This window comes from Dermacentor silvarum, chromosome 4 (assembly GCF_013339745.2).
Source record: "Dermacentor silvarum isolate Dsil-2018 chromosome 4, BIME_Dsil_1.4, whole genome shotgun sequence".
Classification (NCBI taxonomy): Eukaryota; Metazoa; Arthropoda; class Arachnida; order Ixodida; family Ixodidae; genus Dermacentor; species Dermacentor silvarum.
The window spans coordinates 231,621,994-231,645,445 of record NC_051157.2 but is presented as its reverse complement, the minus strand read 5'-3'; the positions used below and the strand labels follow the sequence as shown (position 1 = coordinate 231,645,445).

General features: G+C 44.6%; 1 protein-coding gene across 5 annotated transcripts in view; it reads left to right on the top strand.

Moving 5' to 3' along the window:
• Window positions 1-23,452, top strand: part of LOC119449313 (protein O-mannosyl-transferase Tmtc3) — a 731,059-nt gene that overhangs the window by 672,142 nt on the left and 35,465 nt on the right. For 4 of the 5 annotated variants that reach the window (XM_049666410.1, XM_049666409.1, XM_049666407.1 and 1 more), the window contains 4 exons: window positions 2,208-2,328; window positions 7,612-7,713; window positions 17,195-17,278; window positions 21,092-21,276. In XM_049666410.1, coding sequence (XP_049522367.1) covers window positions 2,208-2,328; window positions 7,612-7,713; window positions 17,195-17,278; window positions 21,092-21,276 — 492 coding nt within the window. Of the gene's footprint in view, window positions 1-2,207; window positions 2,329-7,611; window positions 7,714-17,194; window positions 17,279-21,091; window positions 21,277-22,559; window positions 22,916-23,452 lie in introns of those variants that run through there. The other variant, XM_049666408.1, reaches the window with a different exon arrangement.

Here is a 23,452-nt window from a genome sequence, read left to right as displayed (position 1 = left end):
ATCGTTCCTTTGTGCGACTAAGTGTTCGCGCGGTCCCTAAGTGACCAGAGGTTGGGTCATCGTGCGTAACGCGCAGAACAGATGTTTGAAGAGACTGCGGAACCACAAGTAGAAAACGGGCGCCCGTCGTTGATAAGTTCCTCTTGTAAAGAAGACCATCTCGGACGCAAAATCGGCCTTCGGATATAGGCCCTTGGGTGGCAGAGAAAAAAGCGTTCAAGCTTGGGTCTTTGCGCTGCTCTGCGGCGAATGTCAAGGCATCGGGAAAGTCAGGCGACAGCGAAGCGATAAGGTGGTCAAAGTTGTCGGCTTCACAGTCCGTCGTACGTTGTGGCATCCTAGAAAGGCAGTCCGCGTCAGCGTGTCGACGACCACTCTTGTACGAAATAGTGAACACATATTCCTGTAGATGAAGGGCCCATCGCGCGAGGCGACCGGATGGGTCACGAAGATTGACCAGCCAGCACAGAGAATGGTGATCTGTGACGATGGTGAACGGGCGACCATATACGTACGAGCGAAACCGCTGCACGGCAAATACTACCGCTAGGCATTCTTGTTCCGTCACAGTGTAGTTTCGTTCCGGCTTGCTTAAAGAACGGCTTGCGTACGCGACGACATGTTCTTTGTTTCCAGAGCGCTGAACGAGAATGGCACCGATGCCGACGCCACTTGCGTCTGTGTGAATCTCCGTTGGAGACGAAGGATCGAAGTGTCGGAGTATTGGCTGTGAAGTTAACAAAAACTTCAGCTGGCGAAAAGCGGCTTCACACTCAGGAGTCCACTGAAACGGAGAGTTCTTACGCAGAAGATTCGTCAGGGGTTGAGCGACATCCGCGAAACCGGGTATGAACCGACGGAAATATGAGCAGAGGCCTACGAAGCTACGAAGTTGTTTGACAGATTGAGGTTGCTCGAATGATTCAACGGCTGCCGTCTTCTGTGGGTCGGGTCGAATTCCATCTTTATCGACGAGATGTCCTAACACCACCGTTTGGCGCTCGCCAAAATGACATTTCTTTGAATTCAGCTCAAGACCAGCTTTTTCAATACAGTCGAGTACAATATTGAGACGAATGTTGTGCTCCTGAAATGTCCGTCCAAAAATTACGACATCATCAAGGTAGCACATACAAATCTGCCATTTTAAACCACGCAGAATAGTGTCCATGAACCTTTCGAATGTAGCCGGTGCATTGCACAATCCGAACGGCATGACGTTGAATTCGTACAGCCCGTCCGGCGTAACGAATGCCGTTTTTTCCTTATCATCTGGGTGCATCGGAATTTGCCAATAACCGGCTCTCAGATCCACGGAAGAAAAGTAGGAAGCGGAATGCAGGCAGTCGATGGCGTCATCAATACGGGGCAGCGGATAGACGTCTTTCTTGGTTACGGAATTCAGTTGGCGATAGTCAACGCAGGATCTCCACGTACCATCTTTCTTCTTCACAAGAATGACGGGAGCGGCCCAGGGACTCGCGGATTGATGGCTCAATAATTAATTTATTACTAATAAGTGGCGAAAGAAAGTCGGGGCGTAGTTTTTTCTCTGTTAAGCTAGTAACTGTATACCATTCGTTGCCGTAAGTTTCGTGGGAGAATCATACTGCAGAAATTTAGAAAAAAAAATAAATTGTACTGCTTTTCTCGCTATTCTTTCAAGCTTTTTAATGTTAACTTCGGTATAGGGATCCGAGACTATACATGCATACTCAAGTATAGGACCTGTGTAGGATGTGTGACAGAGAATTTTTTTTTTGCACTAGCTGGGGTGTTTCTTAACTTGTGTTGGAGTAGACAGAGTTCATGAAAGGCTGATATGCATTATGTTGTCAATATGAGTGTTCCATGATAGATAGTAATGGTTAGTCCCAAGTATTTGTAGTTAGTAACGTCTTGTAAGTCTGATGTGCATTAGTGGGTTTTTCTGTGTGTTAAGTCGTAAAATAACACTTTTTTCCTTATTCAAAAGGATAAAATAAAAATAGTAATGAAGAATGAGCATATTTCCTGTGATAAGTAAACAGTTAAACAAGTTTTATGTTTTCTTTCAATGCTTGTCATCTAGCTTTGTGTACAAACATGTGTTTTACTACAACTGCATGCACTTTTTGAAGCTTGTTGGATCTTGTTGAAAACTTTCTTTTGAGTGAAGCGTGCTGTCCGTTCACTCCAGTGAAGTCTCTTGTGTTGTGATGCCACAGACTGGAGCTGTTGCTTCGCAAGGGCAAGGCAAATGAGCGCGTCTACTTCAACCTTGGCATGCTCTCCATGGATGACAAGAAGGTGGAAGAAGCAGAACGATGGTTTCACTCGGCCATACAAGTAGGTGTTCTCTTCTGCCTGTGGTTTATTTGTACACATTGCAGCCCTATGGAAAAGAAGGGCTACGGCAGAACAAGATAAAAAGAAAGGTAAAACAAAAAAAAGCAAATTACATTCGTTGACATCAGGCATTGGCAAAGAACCCTAAAAAATATGAAGGAAAATTACACAGATCGAGATTTAAAAGAAGTGAGCTAATGTTCCAGGCTATGGAGTTCCCACGGCCTACTGTTTGAGGGAAATAACTGTTCTTGTAGGTGTTCGTACGTGGGTGGTAAGGGCTCAAGTTTGTCAAAACTACATGTAACACACGGTGAACTCAGGTGTTATGGAAATTAATTGCTTCCTAGGCAAAGTACTGATTAATGCTCCCCAATTAAATTTCAGTAGTGAATTGCCATGCGCAGCAGTGTGTAAGGTTCTTCCGTCTTGCACGGTCTTGCACAGGCTTTCAAAAGGCACATTGTAACTGAAGCTGCTGAACTACCCAGTTACAGGAGCTGATGTCCTTTTAGTGTCCAAATTTGGAGTCCCAGAGCCGTTCAAGATTGTGAAGCTGTGAGAGCTTGTGAGAGCCGTTGCATTGTGAAGCTGCAATGCATGAAACGCATACGTCTTATACAAAGGTGTGACTGATATACTAACTTTTTATTGCGACATTAATTATACGGACACTCAAAGAAGATTTCTGCTGTCGCCGTCGCCGTGAGGTTCCGTATGACGTCAACGGCGATGAAATCGTCGCCGCCCGCCGGACTCTGTATGTGCGAGTGAAAGGGCTCGACGGACGCGTGCTTTCACCAGGAGCAAACGCACGGCAGAGAACAAATGCGCATTCTGCGCCGTGCTGCCTGAAGGGCTGCAGAATTAAGCGTCTCTTTCCTCCTTTCCAATCACCATATATAAGAGCAAACGCGACTTCTTCCGTCGCGTGAAAGGCCGTGGGGGGACGGGAGGGAGGGAGAGGAGGCGACGTTTAGCTGCGGCACCAAATGCGTATTTATATAAAAACGTTGCGAGGCAAGAAGATGGCAAAGATTTCCGACGCTGCTCGACGAGTTTCCCGTTCTAATCTCGTCGAAAACCTCCGAGCCGCCCCCAGAGGCCCTGGCAACAGTCACCAATTCCGCGCGCGTTCGGTGCGAACGCAGGCAAAACGGCGACGGCGTCGACAACAGTTCTGCGCGTTGCTGGTGCTGCTGCATGTCCAAGTTTATGCAGCTGATAAAACTACTATCCTTACTCCGTATAGCTCTCTACTAAGTTGCTATCGCAATTGATGCTTTGCCTTTCGGGTGAAACTGCGACATTTTTGCAAAAGTGGCTATTTTTAGGGGGGTGCTACTTATGGGTGCGACTTGTACAACGAAAAATATGGTATTTAACAAATTATCTCTACACATGTGTGAGAAGTGTGTTTATCTGGATTCCATGAAAGGGTTATGGGCTGTGCCCATGGGATGTTGCACAAGCACGGCACCGAGTCCTAAACTGCTTGCGTCGATGTGGACTTCGGTATCGGCGTTTTCGTCGGGTGTATTCAAGACATGACTACTGACAGACATGTCCTGTAGCAGTTACACAGGCACTGATCACTGTCTTTAGCTTAGGTAAGAGTGCAGTGTGTTCCCTCTCAGGAGTTCATACAAGCTGAGCCAAGAAAGGCCCTGTCATTAATTGAAGAAAAAGCAGTGGGATAACTTAAATTGCTTCTAGCAGGTTACATGCCATTTGTGAGCCCCAAAATCGAGCCAGAAAGCTTGACAGAGAAAAAGCCTAACTGATCTCACAAGTTGTGTAGTCTTAAAGGCTACAGCATTTTAGCTTGTCAAGCTGTTGTTTGCAAATTTGAGCTTCACACAGCAGCAGTAACCCAGTGACAACAATGACGTCCTATGGATATCCACTGCCAGGACATGGGTGTATCTTAGGGATGTATCGAATATGTCCTGCACGCACACACACGAGTAGAAGTACAGTATACTCCTTAGAGCAGAGCAAAAGACAAAGGATGAAGAAAGGACACAAACACTTGTGTGGTGTGTCCTTTTTGAATTGAATTTATTCTGTAACAATGTTGCCAGGATGAACAGGCGAAAAAGCTGCAGGTTGCAGCTTGAGCCTAGCCACCTCATACACAGTGCAGCTTCGTAGTGGTTAACTGTAAGTTCACATTTTACATAACGGTGTTAACCAAAATAAAAATAAGACAGATTGAAACACAAAAACCAAATCAAATTACGTAAACAAATAATCCTGGAAATATTTCATACAGCGTGTTGAAACAGGTATGACAGAGGTGAAACAAAAGAGAACATGAACTTGTCATGGCAACAAAGCCCATCATACAAATATTTCGCATAGCGTGTCTTAAAGGCAAGACAGATATATCGAGACTATTTTTTCTGTGCATTTAGATCAACAGTGTTGGTAAAGAAAACCTTAACATTTGGCCGATTCTAGTTCTGCTCCTCTTTACATTCCAAGGTTCTGACTGACATACATTATGTACATAAATGGGGATATGCATCTGTAAAGATGACAGTTTTGTTAATCTGTCATCGTTTTTCTTTTTTTTTTCTACTCTATGTGAGCGGCAGGTGAATAAACATTCAATATTCATTACCCTAAGGTTTGAAAATAAATTACCTGTGTGGGGGAGATATGATGCTTTGGAGACTAACATATTGCTCTCTTTTGCAAAACTACCAATTTATGCCTGTTTTCCGTTGAAGTTATTCCCCTGACGAGAATTCTGTATTGCATTTAACAAGAACACATTGAATTATATAAAAGCATATTAATGGATGTAGGGAATTAAATGGGATGTAGACAGCTTTCTAACTAAGTGATCTTCTCTAAGTTTCGATACTGTAATGCAGTACCAACTAGCCCACTTAGCCATCCCATTACAGTAAACTTCTCATTCATCTAGGCCTTCTGCCATGTACAAGTGGCTCATTGCACTAATTGAACTTTTCAAAGTAAACTGTGGCAGAAAATTTGCCAACTGTGACGTACGTACAGGCTGCAGACATGACAGCTTCAAATTGTTATTTGAACATACAAGAAAACATAATTGTGCTACAAGGAAACTCAAAGACAAAGCCTCTTGAAAGATTTCATGTTTATGCTGAATAAGGTCTATGTGCAATGTCCTTGGGACATCCGTGGTAGGACATCCAAAACTGGACATTCAGTGTATGTTTCCAAAACTGTGCACACACATTGGGACATGATTTGGTTGCCCTATGGATGAAGTTTTCAGTGGGAAAGGCAAAAGGCTTAGGAAGACCACGTGACTGCACCCTACTGGTACACAGATTGTGATGCTCACCTCTGCATATGAGCTGTTTAAGGAGCTGCCACATGATATTAGCTGTGATGCTTTCTAATGTGATAAGTATGCAATTAGATAGGGTGACATTGTTAAGCTTTTCTTTATTTTTTTGTTTCAGTTGAGTTGCCTGCTGCTCGTTTTTTATTAAATACCCATGCATTTCCCATTGGTCTGTAAAGCATTTATGAATGATGAGCATTTGTAAGTTCAAGTATATTTCATGCAAAAAAAAAATATCCTCATTTATAAAGATTGAACATGAAGCATTCCTATAAACTGGTTTGTCACTTAGCACTGCTAGACTACGTCCTCCCTCATGCACTTCACTATGAAAATTTTATGCAGTTTGTGGTGGTACCAAGCAGCAAGTAAATCTGTGGCATTATACCGGGTGGGCGAGGTATTTGAGCACACAATGTTGGCTTCAGGCAGAGAAGAACATCTCCAGCCAAAAATAGACATATTTTCACCAAACTTTGTGAAATACTTCTTTTACGGTTTATTTTCACAATTACTGAATGAATCCGCCATCCACAGCAATAACCGATTGAATTCGGCTTCGAAAACGGCTGCATGCACGGATCAGGTGGTTGTTAGAGATGTTGGCCACTGAGTCAGCAATGGTGGCCTTCAGCGAGTCTTTTGTATTATGTGGCTGTTTGTTGGCCTCTCTCTAAACGACGCCCCAGATATAGTAGTTGAGCAGATTTGAATCTGGAGAACTAGGAGGCCACAAGTTTGGAGTGATGTGATCGTAGAAGTTGTCAGCCAGCCAGCCACTCCTGGGTGACGCAGGCAGTGTGGGTGAGAGCTGAATTTTGCTGAAAGACATAAGTTCTTCCTCTCGAAACAGTCTCTATCCAGGGCTTTACAACGGTGGCAGCATTAACGCGGAGTTCAGCAAAAAAGTGTGGCATCACCCTTGTTGCTGACGACGGCTAACACCATCACAGACGATGTAAATTTTGTGTGCATCACTATGACACCTCATCAGTGCTTGCACAGAGCCATCTGTCATTACAGTGGTTAACGTTTTGATCTTGGTCAAAGTTCTTCTCATCTGAAAAAAAAAATGAGCATTCCAGGCTCCCCAGGTCTCTTCAGCTTGCTTAGCAAGTGCTTGGACCGGAGCAGATGATTCTCCCGAGTTTTATTGGACATGAATTGCCTCCTCCTCATGAAACAGTAGTGGAACCTCAAGTCCTCGTGCACAGCCAACTTGACAGTCGACTCTGCGACTTGGAGCTCCTTTGCAATGGCCCACATTGACTTCCCTGGGTCGTCACTCACGATGACTTGCAGCTGCCTGGAGAAAATTAGAGGTTACGACGACATCTGACCACTGACTGTGCTTTTTCCTTTTCGCCACAGATGCCAAGTCACCACCAGAACACATCAGTTCTGTCCGCACATTGTAAACAAAAGACTTCGCTATGTTCAGAAAGGTGGCAATTTCCAAGTCGCTGTGGTGTGCAGCCAGGGTGACGAGGACTGCATGACATTTCATTTTCTGCTTTAACCTGTACGCTTCCATCTCTGAACAAACTGCGCAGTATGAATGATAAAGGGTCAACCAACAAGAAGCCACATGCCTAGATAGATATGATGAGCCTGCTGATGTCTATGGCGATAAGGAATTGTGTTCTCAAATACCTCGCGTACCCGGTATGTGCATCACTGTTCGCACATTAGGTGTCTTAGAGATTATGTGAGACGAAAGAAATGCTGCTTGCATAGCAGTAAAAGTGTCCTGTCATTTAGGTGTTGCTTATGTGGCAAGATGAGAGTGGCTAGTTAATTGGGCTTTCGTTTGTTTTGTTTTTTCAGCATAAAGATTACACTGACTGCTCATCACTGTTTGTTCTATTCATTATTGTCAGGGCTGAAAATATTTTTTTGTTCTACTTTGCAAGTGCTGTAACCCTTTGTCATGCTTTTTACAGGTCAAAGCTGACTTTCGTAGTGCCTTGTTCAACCTGGCCCTCCTTTTAACTGATTCAAACAGGCCACTGGATGCTGTTCCACACCTTCAAAAGCTTCTTCAGGTCAGTGTGCTCTCCATATAAGGTCAAATGTCAGATATTATGCAGCAGTTTGCTAAATGTGAATTCAATGTACACGTGGAACATTTTTGTTAAACTAACTTTTCAGCAAACATGCAAAAGTACAAATGAAGTTCTATATTTCTAGGTGCAATGCTGTCCTTGTATGAGTGCTTTCTGATGTGGGCTTTACCTAGACAACACAATGACATCCTTGAGACATACAACTGAGTACGTTTTCAGGACGTCCCCACATGAGCCTCGAAACAGTGGTGTAGCCACTGTTCCAAACAGTGGAGGTTTGGGGGGTCAACCCCCCCCCCCCCCTGAAATTTTCTGACCCCCCCATTTGCCACGGAACAGAAAGTTTTAAGATGAGGGCTCGGAAAGAGCAACACGGATGAAAGGGAAAGCTTGAATGTAAGAAAGCAAGACGAGGGCTTGTGGCGGACCGAAGAAAGGGGAGGGGAGTTGTCGTGGGGATGATCCCGTTTTCCATGCACAGAACATTGCGTACCCACTCATGGCACACCTCTGCCTCATTCCGGATCGTGTGAACCATACCTCCTGAGGGGTTTCAACGCTAAGAAATTCCACACACGGATAAAGATGGTACGAGCGAGTGCATAAAACTTGGAGCCATTGTTGCTTCCCACCAGGCCTTCGTGTTGTTGAAGAGCTTCTCATTTCTGGTATTTGACCGAATCGTCGACCACGCTACGCCCAACAAAAGCATTCTGAAAATATTGCGACACGCTTGTCTAGGAAACGCATAAACGCTTCGCCCCCCCTTTTTTTTTCTTCTTTTTGTTTCCTCTTGTCTCTGACTTTCATTATGTTAATAAACTTGAGAAGAGCTTACGTGAAGGAAAGACCTACAGAACGCTGATTTGCGCATGGCAAAATATATCAAGGACATGGGTGCTGGGCCAGGGAAGCTAGGAGACGGCCACTACAAACAGGTGGGAGGGCAGGTAGGTGAATAGCCTCGAAGTCCACGCAGAAACAGAAATATATAGGAATGTTAGGGGCCGCTGTGCCGTTCAACAACCCGGTGAATGTTGTAGAGTGCGACAGTGACTAACAGAAAAGAATTTTAAGAAGGGGAGTGGGGTGATGGATACAGAGGAGGTGGGGGCATAAAAGGCGTCAAGAATTAAGTTGGCGGATAAGTATGCACTTAGGTCGAGCGTCTCGTCACTGCCCGATCGCTCAGCACCAGACGGCCGTGGCCAGTCTCAACTACCCCGTCGTAACACGTGCTGCTTGCTGCAGCGAGCCCATCCCAACTAAACCTCTCGGCAATTTTCAGAATAGCCAGGTGTCAGGAGACACAACACTTTCAAATCTCTCGGAGCTACTGGCCCTTATTTTACTGCGAACTGCAGATGCCGTAATTTTCATGAAGGCTTCCGTGCTTCGGACTGTCTACCTCGTCAATTCCCAAGGGTCATCAAATAACAATATTCGTCGTGTGATGGCTGCCAATACCATAATCGCAAGTTACTTCCCAACATCTCTTGAAACAAGTTGGACAGCAGGTCACCGAAAGTGAGTGAAACTTGCATCATATGTTAATATGAAAGTTCTAGTGCAAATCTTCTTTCCTGTATTCTGAAATCTAGAATAATACAGCAAGAATTGAAGAATTATACACCCATTAGCTTGCTCTCAGTATTGTATAAAATATTCACCAAAGTAATTTCAAATCGAATCAGGGCAACACTTGACTTCAGCCAACCAAGAGAATAGGCTGGCTTCAGGAAGGGATATTCTACGATGGATCATATCCATGTCATCAATCAGGTAATCGAGAAATCTGTGGAGTACAATCAACCTCTCTATATGGCTTTCATAGATTATGAAAAGGCATTTGATTCAGTAGAGATATCAGCAGTCATGGAGGCATTACGCAACCAAGGAGTACATGGTGCATACGTGAATATATTGGCAAATATCTACAAGGATTGCACAGCAGCCTTGGTTCTCCACAAGAAAAGTAGAAAGTTACCTATTAAGAAAGGGGTCAGGCAGGAAGACAAGTTCTCTCCAATGCTATTCACTGCAGGCTTAGAAGAAGTATTCAAACTCTTTGACTGGGAAGGCTTAGGAGTGAGAATCAGCGGCGAATGTCTCAGCAACCTTCGGTTTGCAGATGACATTGTCCTATTCAGCAACAATGGAAACGAATTACAGCAAATGATTGAGGACCTTAACCGAGAAAGTGTAAGAGTGGGGTTGAAGATTAATATGCAGATGACAAAGGTAATGTTCAATAGCCTGGCAAGGGAACAAGAATTCAGGATCGCCAGTCAGTCTCTAGAGTCTGCAAAGGAGTACGTTTATCTAGGTAAATTACTCACAGGGTACACTGATCATGAGAAGGAAATTTGGAGAAGAAAAAAAATTGGGTTGGAGTGCATATGGCAGGCATTTCCAAATCCTGACCGGGAGCTTACCACTCTCGTTGAAAAGAAAAGTGTACAATCATTGCATTCTACCGGTGCTAACATATGGGGCAGAAACTTAGAGGTTAACAAGGAAGCTCGAGAACAAGTTAAGGACCACACAAAGAGCTATGGAACGAAAAATGGTAGGTCTAACGTTAAGAGACGGGAAGAGAGCGGTGTGGATTAGAGAAAAAACGGGGATAGCCGATATTCTAGTTGACATTAAGCAGGAAAAGTGGAGCTGGGCAGGCCATGTAATGCGTAGGATGGATAACCGGTGGACCATTAGAGTTACAGAATGGATACGAAGAGAAGGGAAGCACAGTCAAGGACAGCAGAAAACTAGGTGGAGTGATGAAGTTAGGAAATTTGCAGGCGCAAGTTGGAATCAGCTAGCGCAAGACAGGGGTAATTGGAGATCGCAGGGAGAGGTCTTCGTTCTGCAGTGGAGATAAATATAGGCTGATGATGATGATGATGACAGCATGCCCACAACGTTAAAAGCGTGATTGAGTGATAGGCGACTTGCAAAATAGTGCCCACCCTCTGCTGTGGTACCACCACTCTGTGGACGTACCACTCTCTAGAATATCTGGCTGGAAAACAATGGTTATTTCCACTGTTACCTGGGTTGCAACAAGTCTGGGCTGCAGCCTACAAACATGAAGACGCACGATAGTGCGCTGTCTTGTTCTTGTTTGGCTTCGTCCTTAGTGCTGTTTGTTTTTCCAAGTCATGTACGAGCTATAGGGCATCAACATACATTATGTAAATGCATCAATTCGTAAACTAAATTTCAGTTTTTTTTTTATATCATAATTTTTAAAAATAGCATAATGATGATAGCACAATTGCTACGCACCTTAGCAATGAAAAACTGTTGTCAGAAGTTAAGCAAAGGGTTGTTTCGGTAACGCAAGAACATGCATTTTCGTTGTTAAAGCATTCTTGTCCGAGGAGCACTAGGAGTTTGTCTTTTGCATTGTATATATATACATACTGTTACAGTGTGTCAAAGGTAGTGGAGCGGCAGCATCAGCAGCAACAACAACATTAGGAGAGCAGCGAGGAAGAGAAGGACGACGTGTAGTATCGACACCCACTTGCCCTACAGCTCTCTGCATTAAACGCCTACTACACACCCCGTAACAATACATAAACCAATTATTTAGACTTGGCGAAGATCACCAAGCAATTTGGAAAATCGAGAGTGGATTCACCAAAAATTAAAAATATTTTTTCACAAGTGATCAGAAAAACATGGCAACACGTTGCCCGCAGAGATACGTCTGCATGTGACCTGGTTAACCTGTATTTGAACTGAAGCTGCAGTGCCCTCGAATCTACATCCCCTGACAACTTGAACCAGAGGTCAACTGTGCTCTGCTAGGCGAATAACTCCAGGTTTCCTTGCAAGTGTCATTGTCCTGCATACTCCTCGCGTCATCACAGCACTCGTCAGTGCAAAGTTGACACCATTTTTTGATTTTGCCCTATTCTGAGGGACAATTTCATACACCAGAAGTGGGGCTGCTTGGGAAATTGTACCCATTGAATGCGTAAATTGACTAGGGTTGATTAACTAGACTAGCGACTACGCCAGCAAAAGGACGCTACTAGGTCGTCGACACCATTGACCCGGCGTGAAATCCTATGGTAAGCTTCGAGCGTGAAATCCTCGAAGCTTACCATATCAACATGCAAGGGGATAATTGCATCAGTTCTACCTCTATCTCACTGATGCAGAAGGAACTAAGTTTCCTATCGCACTGGCGCCCAACGTGGGGCGCCGTTTGTGTATATATATATATATATATATATATGGAGAGAGAGAGAGAGAGGAGAAAGAGGGGGACGAGCAGTAGTTGTCGGCGGAGAACCCCCCCCTTGAAATAAATTTCTGGCCTCAAAACATCCCTATCTAGTCCATTTGTCCGGCTTCAGCGCATTCTCAGGACGTCCTTCGAAGAGCGTTCGAGGATCTTGTGGATACGCATTCAGGACATTTTACATACCTAGGCATTCGCTGCACCAAGTGTAAATCCTTTATTTTATTGACTGAAGTCACCTCTTTTCCATCCACAGAGTGAGAAATTCAGGCTTAAAACTACAACAGGCACTTACTGCGTGACAGAGCCTACTTTTGAGCCCCGTTGCACGGGCTCGGTACATGGCCACACGAAATGAAAACGCAGATGCATAGTGTGCACATGAAGCCATTTTATTATTTTTACTTAACGGCACATGCCACACTGACAAGAAAGGTTGAAAGGTGTGTGGTAAAGCCAGGAGACTTCACCGCTTCAAATGTCTTCATTCAAAAACATTGAAGAGCGAGAGCCCATAGGAGATACTGAAAGAAATAATAGACAGCCATCGTCGAAAAAACAACTTAAATTGAAGCACAAATGACTAGAGTGTACTAGAATGGGGGAGTTGGTCCAACGGACGCCTTGGCAAGCGCCAAGGGTGAAGCAAAAAACACGGAAAATTTGGCGGTGCTGCCGTCGTCTTATTCTGAATCTGCGGCCAATAAACGTTAGCTCTGGCTGTTTCGGCAGCACTCATTGGCTGAGGCGAGCTCATGGGCTAAGTAGCTGTTGTCTGCTTAACGCACCGTCGTTGTTGCGTCGTTTGTTTTCTTTCCGCCGCTCTTTTTCCATTTTATTTACAATAGATCGGTGGGGAATAATCTCAGTGTTACCGCCACCGAGTATCCGCCTGTCAAAGCTCCATGCAGCTGCGGTAGGGTCTGCGACGCGACAAGCGTCCGGCCAGCTCGTGGAGCCGCTCATTCGGGAGAAAGCGACGGTGGTGCCAGCAACTTTTCAATAAAACAAGCCTCAGCAGGGAGCCTGCGTAGGACCCACTCTCCAGATCTAGTCCACTTTACAAATGACAAACGAAAGACATACAGTGTAGACCGCTTATAACGTAAGTCACTGGAGTCGCGAATATCCGCACTATAACCAAAACAACTATTTTATTGCGATAATGGACATTCCAGGCACATTTCTGCAGTCGCTGTCACTGTGCTCTAGGTTTTGTATTCGCTTACTAAATAAATTAACAAGCACAGTGTCACGCGCGCACAAGCAAACATGAACACATCCTGCTCATTGACCGTGAAAACGAACTGTCAAAATGCTCGAGTGACAAAGCGTGGAGAGCGAATTGACCCTTGTCCTATCATGCCTCTCGCTTCAACGCGACCTATAAGCGACGAAAACACGGCGCGTGGCGGACTTTACCCGTCGCAGATTCCTTGCAAGATCGGGCCAAGGCGATCGTATCGCCGAAGTGGATCGTCGCAGATTACATCCTGCTTCGGTCCACTGAAACCGTTCCGCATTGCATTGCTGGCGAAAATCCTCTCCTTCTGTTTGTGCCAGTCCTGAACGCAAGTATCGGATTCTCCGAACGCCCGTGATGCAGCCCGATTTCTGTCCGTGTCCGCACACATGATCACTTTCCTTTTAAATGCGGCATCACGATGAACTCGGTACGTCATGCTGATAGAGCAGATGCAGACAACGTTAAGACAGACACATGTACTGCAGCACATGGAGGAAGCTACGGTAGCTAGGCTCGAGAGTAGCTAGGCTCGACGTGCGTGCGAGGCGGCCATTTTGAAATGCCGACGGCTATATGGTAATGCAGATTTAGGGTCGTACTCGATTGTAACGCGCACGCAATTTTGGGACCTGTTTTATTTTTTTAAAAAAAGTGCGCGTTAGATTCGAGTAAATACTGTACTTGTGGCTTGAGGAGAGCATTTGCCGTCTAGGTTGACTGCTGAATTTCCAAGCAGCCACACTGTAACCGGTATTTCGTGCCCCACAACTATACTATAAGCGATACGCGTATACGTAGAGTGCTATGGGAAAATTAACTTGAGTCTGAAAAGACCGTATTATATCTGGTCCTGCACTATAAGCGGTTACGTTATAAGTGGTCTATATTGTATTTGGAAGCTCTGCAGCACAAAATTGATGTATGAAGCGCCAAAGCAACTTCTGGTTATTAATGTTGCTGTTTATGGCAAAACCAATCCACTCAATATATATATATTTTTCGTAACTAATAATACTTCTCACTTTCTTAGTCATGACTTGTTCTGGAAAAAAAATTAAGCACAACTAGACACAACCGCATCTAGCTTTGGGGCTGACATAGTGCGATATTTGCTGCCTGCCATTGCTAAAAATGTCGGATTGCTTGGGCATTTACAGCAATGCTCTAAACAGCGTGGAAAGGCACTTGCGGTAGCGGAGAGGTTGTGAGTGATGCTACAACGCCATTGAACCATGGAGAAGCGATGGCCAGAAACGCTCAGATAATCACGTTGAAACTGTTCACTTTCGTGACCAGGCACAAAATGTCACAGACCTGTGGAGAGCAGCGTTGGTGATACTGCCGAAGCGATGCCGTGAGTTCCAGCACCTATTTCATCCGACACAAAGACCTTCGTGGCAAAGTCATGCGAAGCCGTCCGATTCACTAAGTAATTGATGAAGGTTCTGTCCACGCTAAGGTAATGCATCTATTTCTTCCCCGTACAAATCTGCGTTCCACTTTCTTCCACCGAGAAAATCACAAGATATAGACTTACCCGCTGTCTGCTGCCATGTTTTTCTTCAGGGCTGCACTTGGCTTCGGATGACTTGGCTTAACTTTTCAAAGTCAAAATGTGCCAGCAAGGAAAGAAAAAGGGGTGGCTTGGCCATTGACACCACGGGGTACCTTGCTGGTTCACTCTTTCATTGCCCACCACAACTTTTATCGCCTCAAAACAATACAAGTTGCACAAAATGGTTCAAACAAACACATCAAGACCAGTTGATCAGAGTTTACCTGCGCGTATAAAAAAAAAATCAAAAACAAGCTTCATGGACTAGTAACGAGGTTACATGAAGTATAGCATGTAATTTCTCGTTCATCAACCGAAACAATCCTAAAAATTTCAATTTCAGGGTCTCTTATAACATAAAGCTACATGTCCTAAAAATGTCTTGTAGTGGACATTCTTTAGACTTTCAGACATCCTGCAAAAAATGTTTTCAGGATCAACCAGTGAATGTCATCCTGAGGACGTACTAAGGACGCTGTAAAAACTGTGAAGAGGTCTGTATCATTTGAGGACGTCCTGTGGACGTCTAGTGTTGTCTGGGTAAAAGTACCCTGGCACACCTCTTGTAAAAGGTGTGGAATGTGTCCGGAATTAAAAGACATCTCATTGTAAATCGTTTCTATGAAACATTTTATGAATGATCCTTGTATGAAATGAGTAATTGGCAGCCACCTTCTCACTGCCTTTGCTTACTTATTGTTGTTCCTGTACTGTATTCGATGCTGCCCCACCGAACCTATGCAGAAGTAATGCCCACCTTACTCACCATTATTGCGCTGAGCTTTAATATCACATGACCTAAAGATCAAGCGGCATAGTGGTACCATTTCCTGCACAAGATGGCACCATTATGTTTATAAGTGCATGAAATAAGCATGAAAATCGTCATGTTTCTCTCAAAGAAAAAGCATGCAGGCAATCTTTTGGCAAGACTGTAGGCTCCCTGCTGCAACTATTAATGAATAACTATTAAGCCCGTATGTTCATGACAGCATTGTCTGGAAACTAAGCAGTACACAAGAAGGAAGAAGGGTCCCACACACACAACTCTTTGTCCCTTCAATTCGTTCTTGTGCTCCAGGGCATCCTTACCATCTTACTTAGTGTAAACCAACTATCCCAAATTTTTGTTTTATTTAATTGAGCAGGTTTATTTGAAATATTCAAGAAGTGTTCCAGGGCCCCTTTAGTGATAGGTTCATCAATTGGGGACTTATAAAATAATAATGTGGATGCAAGCAGCATTTTTCATAAAGTAAAGTTCTCATCAACTTTATTTTATATCTAGATCGATACTGTCAACTTAATGCAGTCAAGGCACCAGCAGTGATGCTGGTTTGTTGGGCGCTGTGGTCCCATTTGCAGCCACCAGCATTCGCAGCTACAGACATGTAAAATGTACGTAAACAGCATGTATGTACGTAAAAAGTGACCTAGGGGGCAGCATTGAATAGAAGCACAAAAGCAACTGTACTAGAAAATGTGCATTATGAGGGCGAAATGAAATTAAAATGCACAAGCAATATTGCGCAAAACACACAAAGGGGCGCTGAGATCATATTACTTGGGTGTGATGAGCAGTAGTCGAACAAGGAAAGTCGCTGAAAAAGCCAATGTTTCGATAAGGGCACTTAATTGTAGGGCAGCCAACATCCAAACGTTGGCTTGTTCTGGCTTGTTCGACTACTGCTCTTCGCTTCAAGCCTCTATCCTCCTCTGAATGACTGTCTTGGTAGGATTCCTTGGGTGTGACATTATATGAGTAGTTTGGATATATATATATATATATTTAATTGAATGCAAAAAAGGTAACTGCATGGTCACTACGTACTTTGCATTGATGCCATAATTAGAGAGGGAAAGAATGACATTCAAAAGGGCACACCTTTAGCACATCAAACCTTGCAGCATACATGGCTTATGCCCAAGAAAGAAAATCAAGTCCTTTTTTTGACAGTGAAGTGGATGCACACATAACACCCAGGCATCTATTATCTGCTGTGCCACTCTTGCTTCATGAAATCATGGATTGCATCTGCATTACCCTGCAAATGCCGTGCAAGATGACCTGAGAAAGCATTTGTGACATTATAGTTGTGCTCTTATCGTTGAGGCACCTTTGCTCGTTTGATCTACATGGGTTTTGCCTTTGCCACAGGAAAGTGGAACTGAATAAAGGGCATTGTCATCACATGCTGCAAAGAGCTCACAGCTAGTGCTGCTTGTCCTATCTTTGCAGCTAGTCCATTTTTGGACTGGAGAAGACCACAAGTATCTTTACACGTGGTCTTTAATAAGAGTAATTCTATTAACTGTTTTTGAGTGCTGCTTGCTAATATACCACACCATGTGTATATCTTGCCTGGCATATATATCCTGATATCCTGGCTTATCTTCTTCTCAGTCCCACCCAGACCACATTAAAGGACTCATCTTGCTGGGTGACATCTACATCAACCACATAAAGGATCTGGACAAAGCACAACAGGTACTCTCCTTTGCCGCTTGGCTATATTCTCTTATCAATTTGCTGCATGTTGACAGGTGATGTGGTACATCTTGGTTCAGAGCAGGCAACCAGCAAGGAGAAAGGCATGAACTGAGGAAGGGGACATCGGATGCGGCTGGGAGCACAAGTGAAAATAATGCATACTGATGAAGTAGAAGCTGTGTATGCACGAGCACAAAGCTATGGCTAAAGTGTATGCTATGCACACTGCATGATGTCAGTTTGTTTTCCGAGATTGTTGTTTTTTTTCTTTCTCTTTATGGAATGTGAGGGCATAGGTCACTGGAGGGCACAGGAGGCCACCTTCCTGTGCACAGTAATCACACAGTCTTGAAATATCTTTATTGAGGGGGAAATGTTATTAGGTAAATCATTATTGTAGATAAGAAATAACAAGTACTATATACAAAGTCAAAATCACCCAAATGAATTCATGTCCCAATTTCTTCCCCCGAGCTCTGCATATATTTGCAGTGCAGTAGGAGAATAGCTAGAACATCAATGCATTTTTGCCACACACTTTAATGTATATCTTAAAACTGGTACTAGTTCCAAAATTGTTTCCAACTGAAGAGGCCCTGCATGTTGACAGGCTCCAATTCTGCCATTACAACATGTACCCTAAAGCCAATAATTAAATAATTCAGAGCCCTTCCACTACTGTGAAGATGGAAGCCAATGAAGCTGTGGCTATGGTGGGTCTGCTATAGTGAGTTTACATATTAACATTATTGACTATATTGAGCATCTTCGGCATGTTCGTCAAAGAGCAAGGACACCGGCATCTTGTTTTTGCTCGGTGCGATGGACAAGTAGTGCGTTTGCTGCGCCAAGTCCGCCCCATCGTCATAGACTAGCATATGAGCCGCAGCGTTCATAGCCGTGGCACACTGCACGGCATCGCCAGGATCCTGGAAGATGTGGTTAAACAAGCGTCCGTCCCATAGCGAGTCCAAAGGGCAACTGCTGATAACAGCGCTAGTGCGATATTTACATCACGAGAAAAAGGGGCACAACGATTGGCAGGACGTGCTGCCGCCAAGTATCGCGACACTGGTGAAAGAGGCATTGGCGGTGGCGAGGGGTATAACAATGGGCCATCCATCATACATTTTGACACCTGTGCTAAGGCACAGCTGGTGGGAAACCGCCATTCACATGGAGCCAAACCACCATGCGCATGGAGCCGAAAATTGTTGATTTACTTCCGATCTATCTATCTACTTCCGTTGCTGGACACGATCTCCTGGAACCTAGCCTATAACAGCTTCTCTGTAAAACATAATGAGCGTGAGTTTGTGACTCTGCAACCTCTGCACTACTGCACTACATTACTAGAAAGTAATGTCCGCCTGTTAAATGTAACCGAGCTGAAGAAGCGGGGAATGCTGGAATGCAGGAATTTCCAAGAAATATTGTTTGAAATAAGAAAAAAACACTCTGCTTTATTCACTATTTGACTCATGTACGCATTTGCGCCTTACCTGGGTGACCGGCAGTACTTACCGAATTAACTCTAAACTCTTTCCAAATTAACTCTAAACAGTATAGGCTCGAATAGTGTAAATAAGACGTGCGACATGTAAATGGGGGGCTCCACAGAGGGCAAAAATCCACAGGCTGAAAATTTCACATCCACGTTTAAAGTGAACCTCTCGCAAACAAGAAGCACAGCATCGAAGAAACCGTGCAAAGCTGCGCCGATCAAACAGCCACTGAGCGCTTTTTCATGCCAAAAGGTCCTCCTTATCTCCTCACTGCTCTTTCCCATCATGCCTAAAACGGTGAACAGAGAGGAGAAAGGAAGGTGAGCAAAAGACAAAAGAAAGAATCACCATCTATGCGCCCGCCTCTCCTTTCGGTTCCTTCCCCATGTGTGCTGCCTGACCCGATTGCCACAGACGGTTGCGGTGACCTGCTGCCCTCTTTTCTTCGTCCTCATCTTTTTAACACTGCTGCTTGTAAGATACGGTCTACATGGGCTCAGGTTCACATTTGTCTGAGCACACTCAAGTGCATCAGGTTATGCATGTTGGGGTGTGAATATACTGCCCTTTAATACTTAGTTTTACTGCATTTCGAGTGCGTGTGTCAGTGCCAAAATGCACAAAATGTTGTGGCTCCTTTGCCATGGTGGTCACACGAGCGCAGTTATTGCAATAAATTATTTTGATTGCAGCAAAGGCAATGCCTTGTTTCATTAACACGCCTAGATGTTCAGCACCTGCGCATTTGATTCACCGCAGGTTTCTTCCATACCCAGCTACTGCAGTGTACAGACACTGTGTTAGCATTGCAAAATACGAGGCGCTAATTTTGCTTCACTTTACAAGTCAATGATGAGACTGAGCAAGATGCTTCACAATTTGGCGCCAAGCCTGGTGTCGGAGCACAGCTGAAGTTTATGACTCCCATACACGGCATCCACTCTGGGAGAGCCTGATGTACAGTTCTAGCTTCCTTCTGTGAAATATATGCGTGGGTTCTCATTTGCGCATTAAGGCCTTCCGCTGCACGTTGGAAGCGGTGCCATCAGAATGGCAGGGCTGTACGTCCAAAATATGTTTTAAAACTTCATGGGTGTGCGGGGCTGAGCTAGTGTTCACGCTTTAACATAACTATTGAGGCAACAAGTTTGGCATTTTGGTCCACTTGGGTTTCAGTGGGTGTTAAAATGCAATGGTGCCGCACAGGAGGGGAATAACATTATTACACAAATGTGAGGGGGGTGCTCTGGTGACCCCCTCTTGTGGCACCTTGTTCACCTATGGCTGCCCTACGCATCCACGCCGACATCTGTAGCCAAGCCAGTGCCGACAGGAATCGGCAACATAGGTCGGCCTTTTTGTGGCCTAAGCTCTTCATGCCGATATGGTCACCTCCCTGCCAATCACCGCCATATGGTCGGCACTCGGCCAATTTTGCTTGGATCATTGTGTTAAGTTTATAAATCAGGTTTATAAATCAGGTGTCTAAACTTAGTGTTACTATGTCTTAATGGTATACGTTAGAATTAAGAATGTGATCTGTGAGAGTTTATGATCTATGAAAGAGACTTATTCTTTTTACGACTTTCACGCCATTGTATTTTTTTTTTTTATTTTGTAGGTTGTCAGTACGAACGAACATTGGAGAATGCATGATTGAGAACCATGCGAGCCATTGAAAACCATGGCATGGGGGTGCCAAAACTCATTATTTCATCCTGTGCCCATAAAATTATGGGCGTGCACTTTTTGTGGAGCATTTGTTTGTCATGGCTTTGAGGAAGATTTGTGTTACTGAGAGATTCCAAGACATTGCAGGGAGTTAGAGGTTAGAGTCAACTCTTCCAAGCACAGAATTTTATTTCTTAGAAGAAATGTAATGTTATTGATAAAAGTTGTTAGAAACACTAAGAAAATGCCATTGAAAGAATACGGTGGTGGTGTACCTGATGCTTCAGCGTGTGAAAAGCTGCCACTGTCGTTGGCTTTTGCTTAATAAAGGTTACATAAGTCCACTTGTTATTTTTTATCGCACTCATTGTGGTGGATCCTAAACATTTTAACAGAATTACCTGTCTGGCTGGGACAATTCATTAGGAGTTTAGGAGTGACTCCAACCAAAATGTGGATTTGTTAGACCTGATGTTTGAGAACCAATTCAGCTCCCGCCTCGGGGCTTGACAAAGAATGGTGGCCTGAGGAAAGAGCCACATTGTTGTCTCTGCAGTGATGGGCTTTTTGGTTGGAGTCACTCTTGCGGCTCATTGTTGTGGGGCTCCTGTTTGATTGAATTTCTTTTGTGCAGTGCTACGAACGCATCCTGTCCCTGCAGCCCGACCATGTTCAGGCGTTGCACAACCTGTGCGTGGTGCAAGTCGAGAGGGGTGCACTGTACCAGGCTGAGGCCTGCCTCCTGCGAGCCCTGAAGCTTGCACCGGGCGAGAGCTACGTTGCCAAGCATTTGGCCATCGTGCGCAATCGCATACGCAAGTGAGTGGATGTTTGCTGAGGGCACTGTGCTTTCTCCTACGTGATACGCTGTGACGGCTTGCTACTACTGAGGGAACTGACAAGGTGTATGCAAAACGGCACAACCAAGCCAACGTGTCTGCAAAATGTCATCACCATCTGCGTGTTGGGAGGACAACTTTTGTCAAGCAAAATATATTACATCATGCCCAGAAGTACAAATGACCCTGTGAATTTATGCTTTATGTATGGCGCAGATTTTTTTTTAATTTCTTTAACGTCCAGAGTTTTTACCAGTACACAAATAATTATTTTTGCTTCTATAGGATTGCAGCTTACATCAGCAGGAAAGAGGAGAGCGACTGTGTAAGCAAAACTGCCAATGCACTTCTTAATTGTCCCAGTGAGCTTAAACCATTTCCTTCCAAACCAATAACAGTTAGTATTTGAACAGCGAAGCTGTTCTAGCTAACCGTAAAAAGTGACGCCTGCTGTCGCAAAACCTCGCCGAGCTATGACGTCACTGCGTTACCTAGCAACCACCTCGCGGAGCGGCGTGTGCCTCGCCTCCTCTCTGTGCCGTGCACATGTTGCCTAGACATGGGACGTTAAGGAGAGGGAAGGAGAGCATGCGCGCAGCGCACGCAATGCGTGAGAGAGGGAAACAGAAAATGAGAGCGAGATAGAGGGAGAAAGAAATTGTAGCAGCACCAACGAGGCAACGCACAGAGCTGCTGCCGATGCCATAGCGATGACGTCACCTCGCATTGCCTAGTAACCATCGGCGCAGGTGCGCACTCGCTTCGCCCGACACAGACACGGCTTCTGCCTGCCTGCCTGCCTGCCTGCCTGCCTGCGTTTGTGGCATGCCAGGAACACTGTCGCTCGTAGGAGCCGACGCGTCCAGTGCTAGTCACGCGAAATGTCGCAAGAGGGAAGGTACCTCCGAAAATGATCGCTCGAGAATACCTTCCTTACATGCGTAGTTAAGTTAAACCAAGTTAAGGCCTAGCAGCAACCAAGTTAATACCTAGCAGTAGCAGTCAGTAAGACTTGACGATTGACACTTTCACTGGGCCTAAGCTTTGCACAACCGAGTGCAAACTTGCCTGCTTTTTTTTAGACAGGCTTGGCTCGTAATTTCAAAATATAGGTATATAGGTCTCAGTTCATGTCTGGCCAAAATCTTGGTTTGAATAATGATTCATGTACAGTTTGATATCCTGCAAGTAGCCAGTTTTATGTTTTAGAGCATCATAGTAATTTGCACAAATTATGAATTTGAGATGAGCTGTCCTTTTCAGGTTCTGAAGGAATAAGTGAGTCAGCATAACCATGACAGCACAAGAAAGAATAATGTGCCATCATTTGGTATTTGTACTAGAAGGATTCATCCAAGGAACAGATTCATGAGGACACAGTGCAAATACTAGGAGGTCAAGTGCCGTCATGTGCAACGTACATTGAAGGCCAACTGCAGTGAAATTTTGGACCACGTAAAAAGCCTAGTTTAAAAGAAAACCTTAGCCTGGGGGCTTCTATCTAAAAAATCACCGCCCAAGCACTCCGTACAGATGGTTAACCAGCGAAGCTGACATGTGCTGCCCCGGTGTTTATCACTGGGTTAATCCAGACGGTACATTAAAGTCTTTCTCAATTATTGGTTACGTCTTTCTGTTTCTTAATGAGGTTACACACACGTTCGGCTGCGACAGAGAAAACGTTGTCACTGACGGTATACCTGCAGTCTGCCATTGTTACATTGCCACTTGCGATTTTTAAAAATTAAATTGCTTCAAAATTAAATCTGTCCATCACGTACGTAAGATAATGAATGGCTCATACCCCCTTAAGCAGTAGCTCATAACCCCCATAATAGCGGCCTCCCCATTACGACGACAGAAGGGAAGTGAAATTCTAGGCTGGAATGATGAGCAGCAATGGAGCCAGCTGTGGGAGACGACGACGAATGCGGAAGCAGTGGCACGAGCTTGTTCGCGCGGTTCCGCCAAGGGGTGCTAATGAGCCAGCTGTGGAAGAACACGACAACGCTCGAGCCGTTGCTGATGATGATAGTTTTCTGCATACAGGCGACAGAGGGACGAATCGGCTAGCCATATTACAGCTTCACTGTAATACATGGCAAAGGAGAAATCGTTTTTCTTGGCAACCAGCGCACCAAATTTGATGAGGTTTG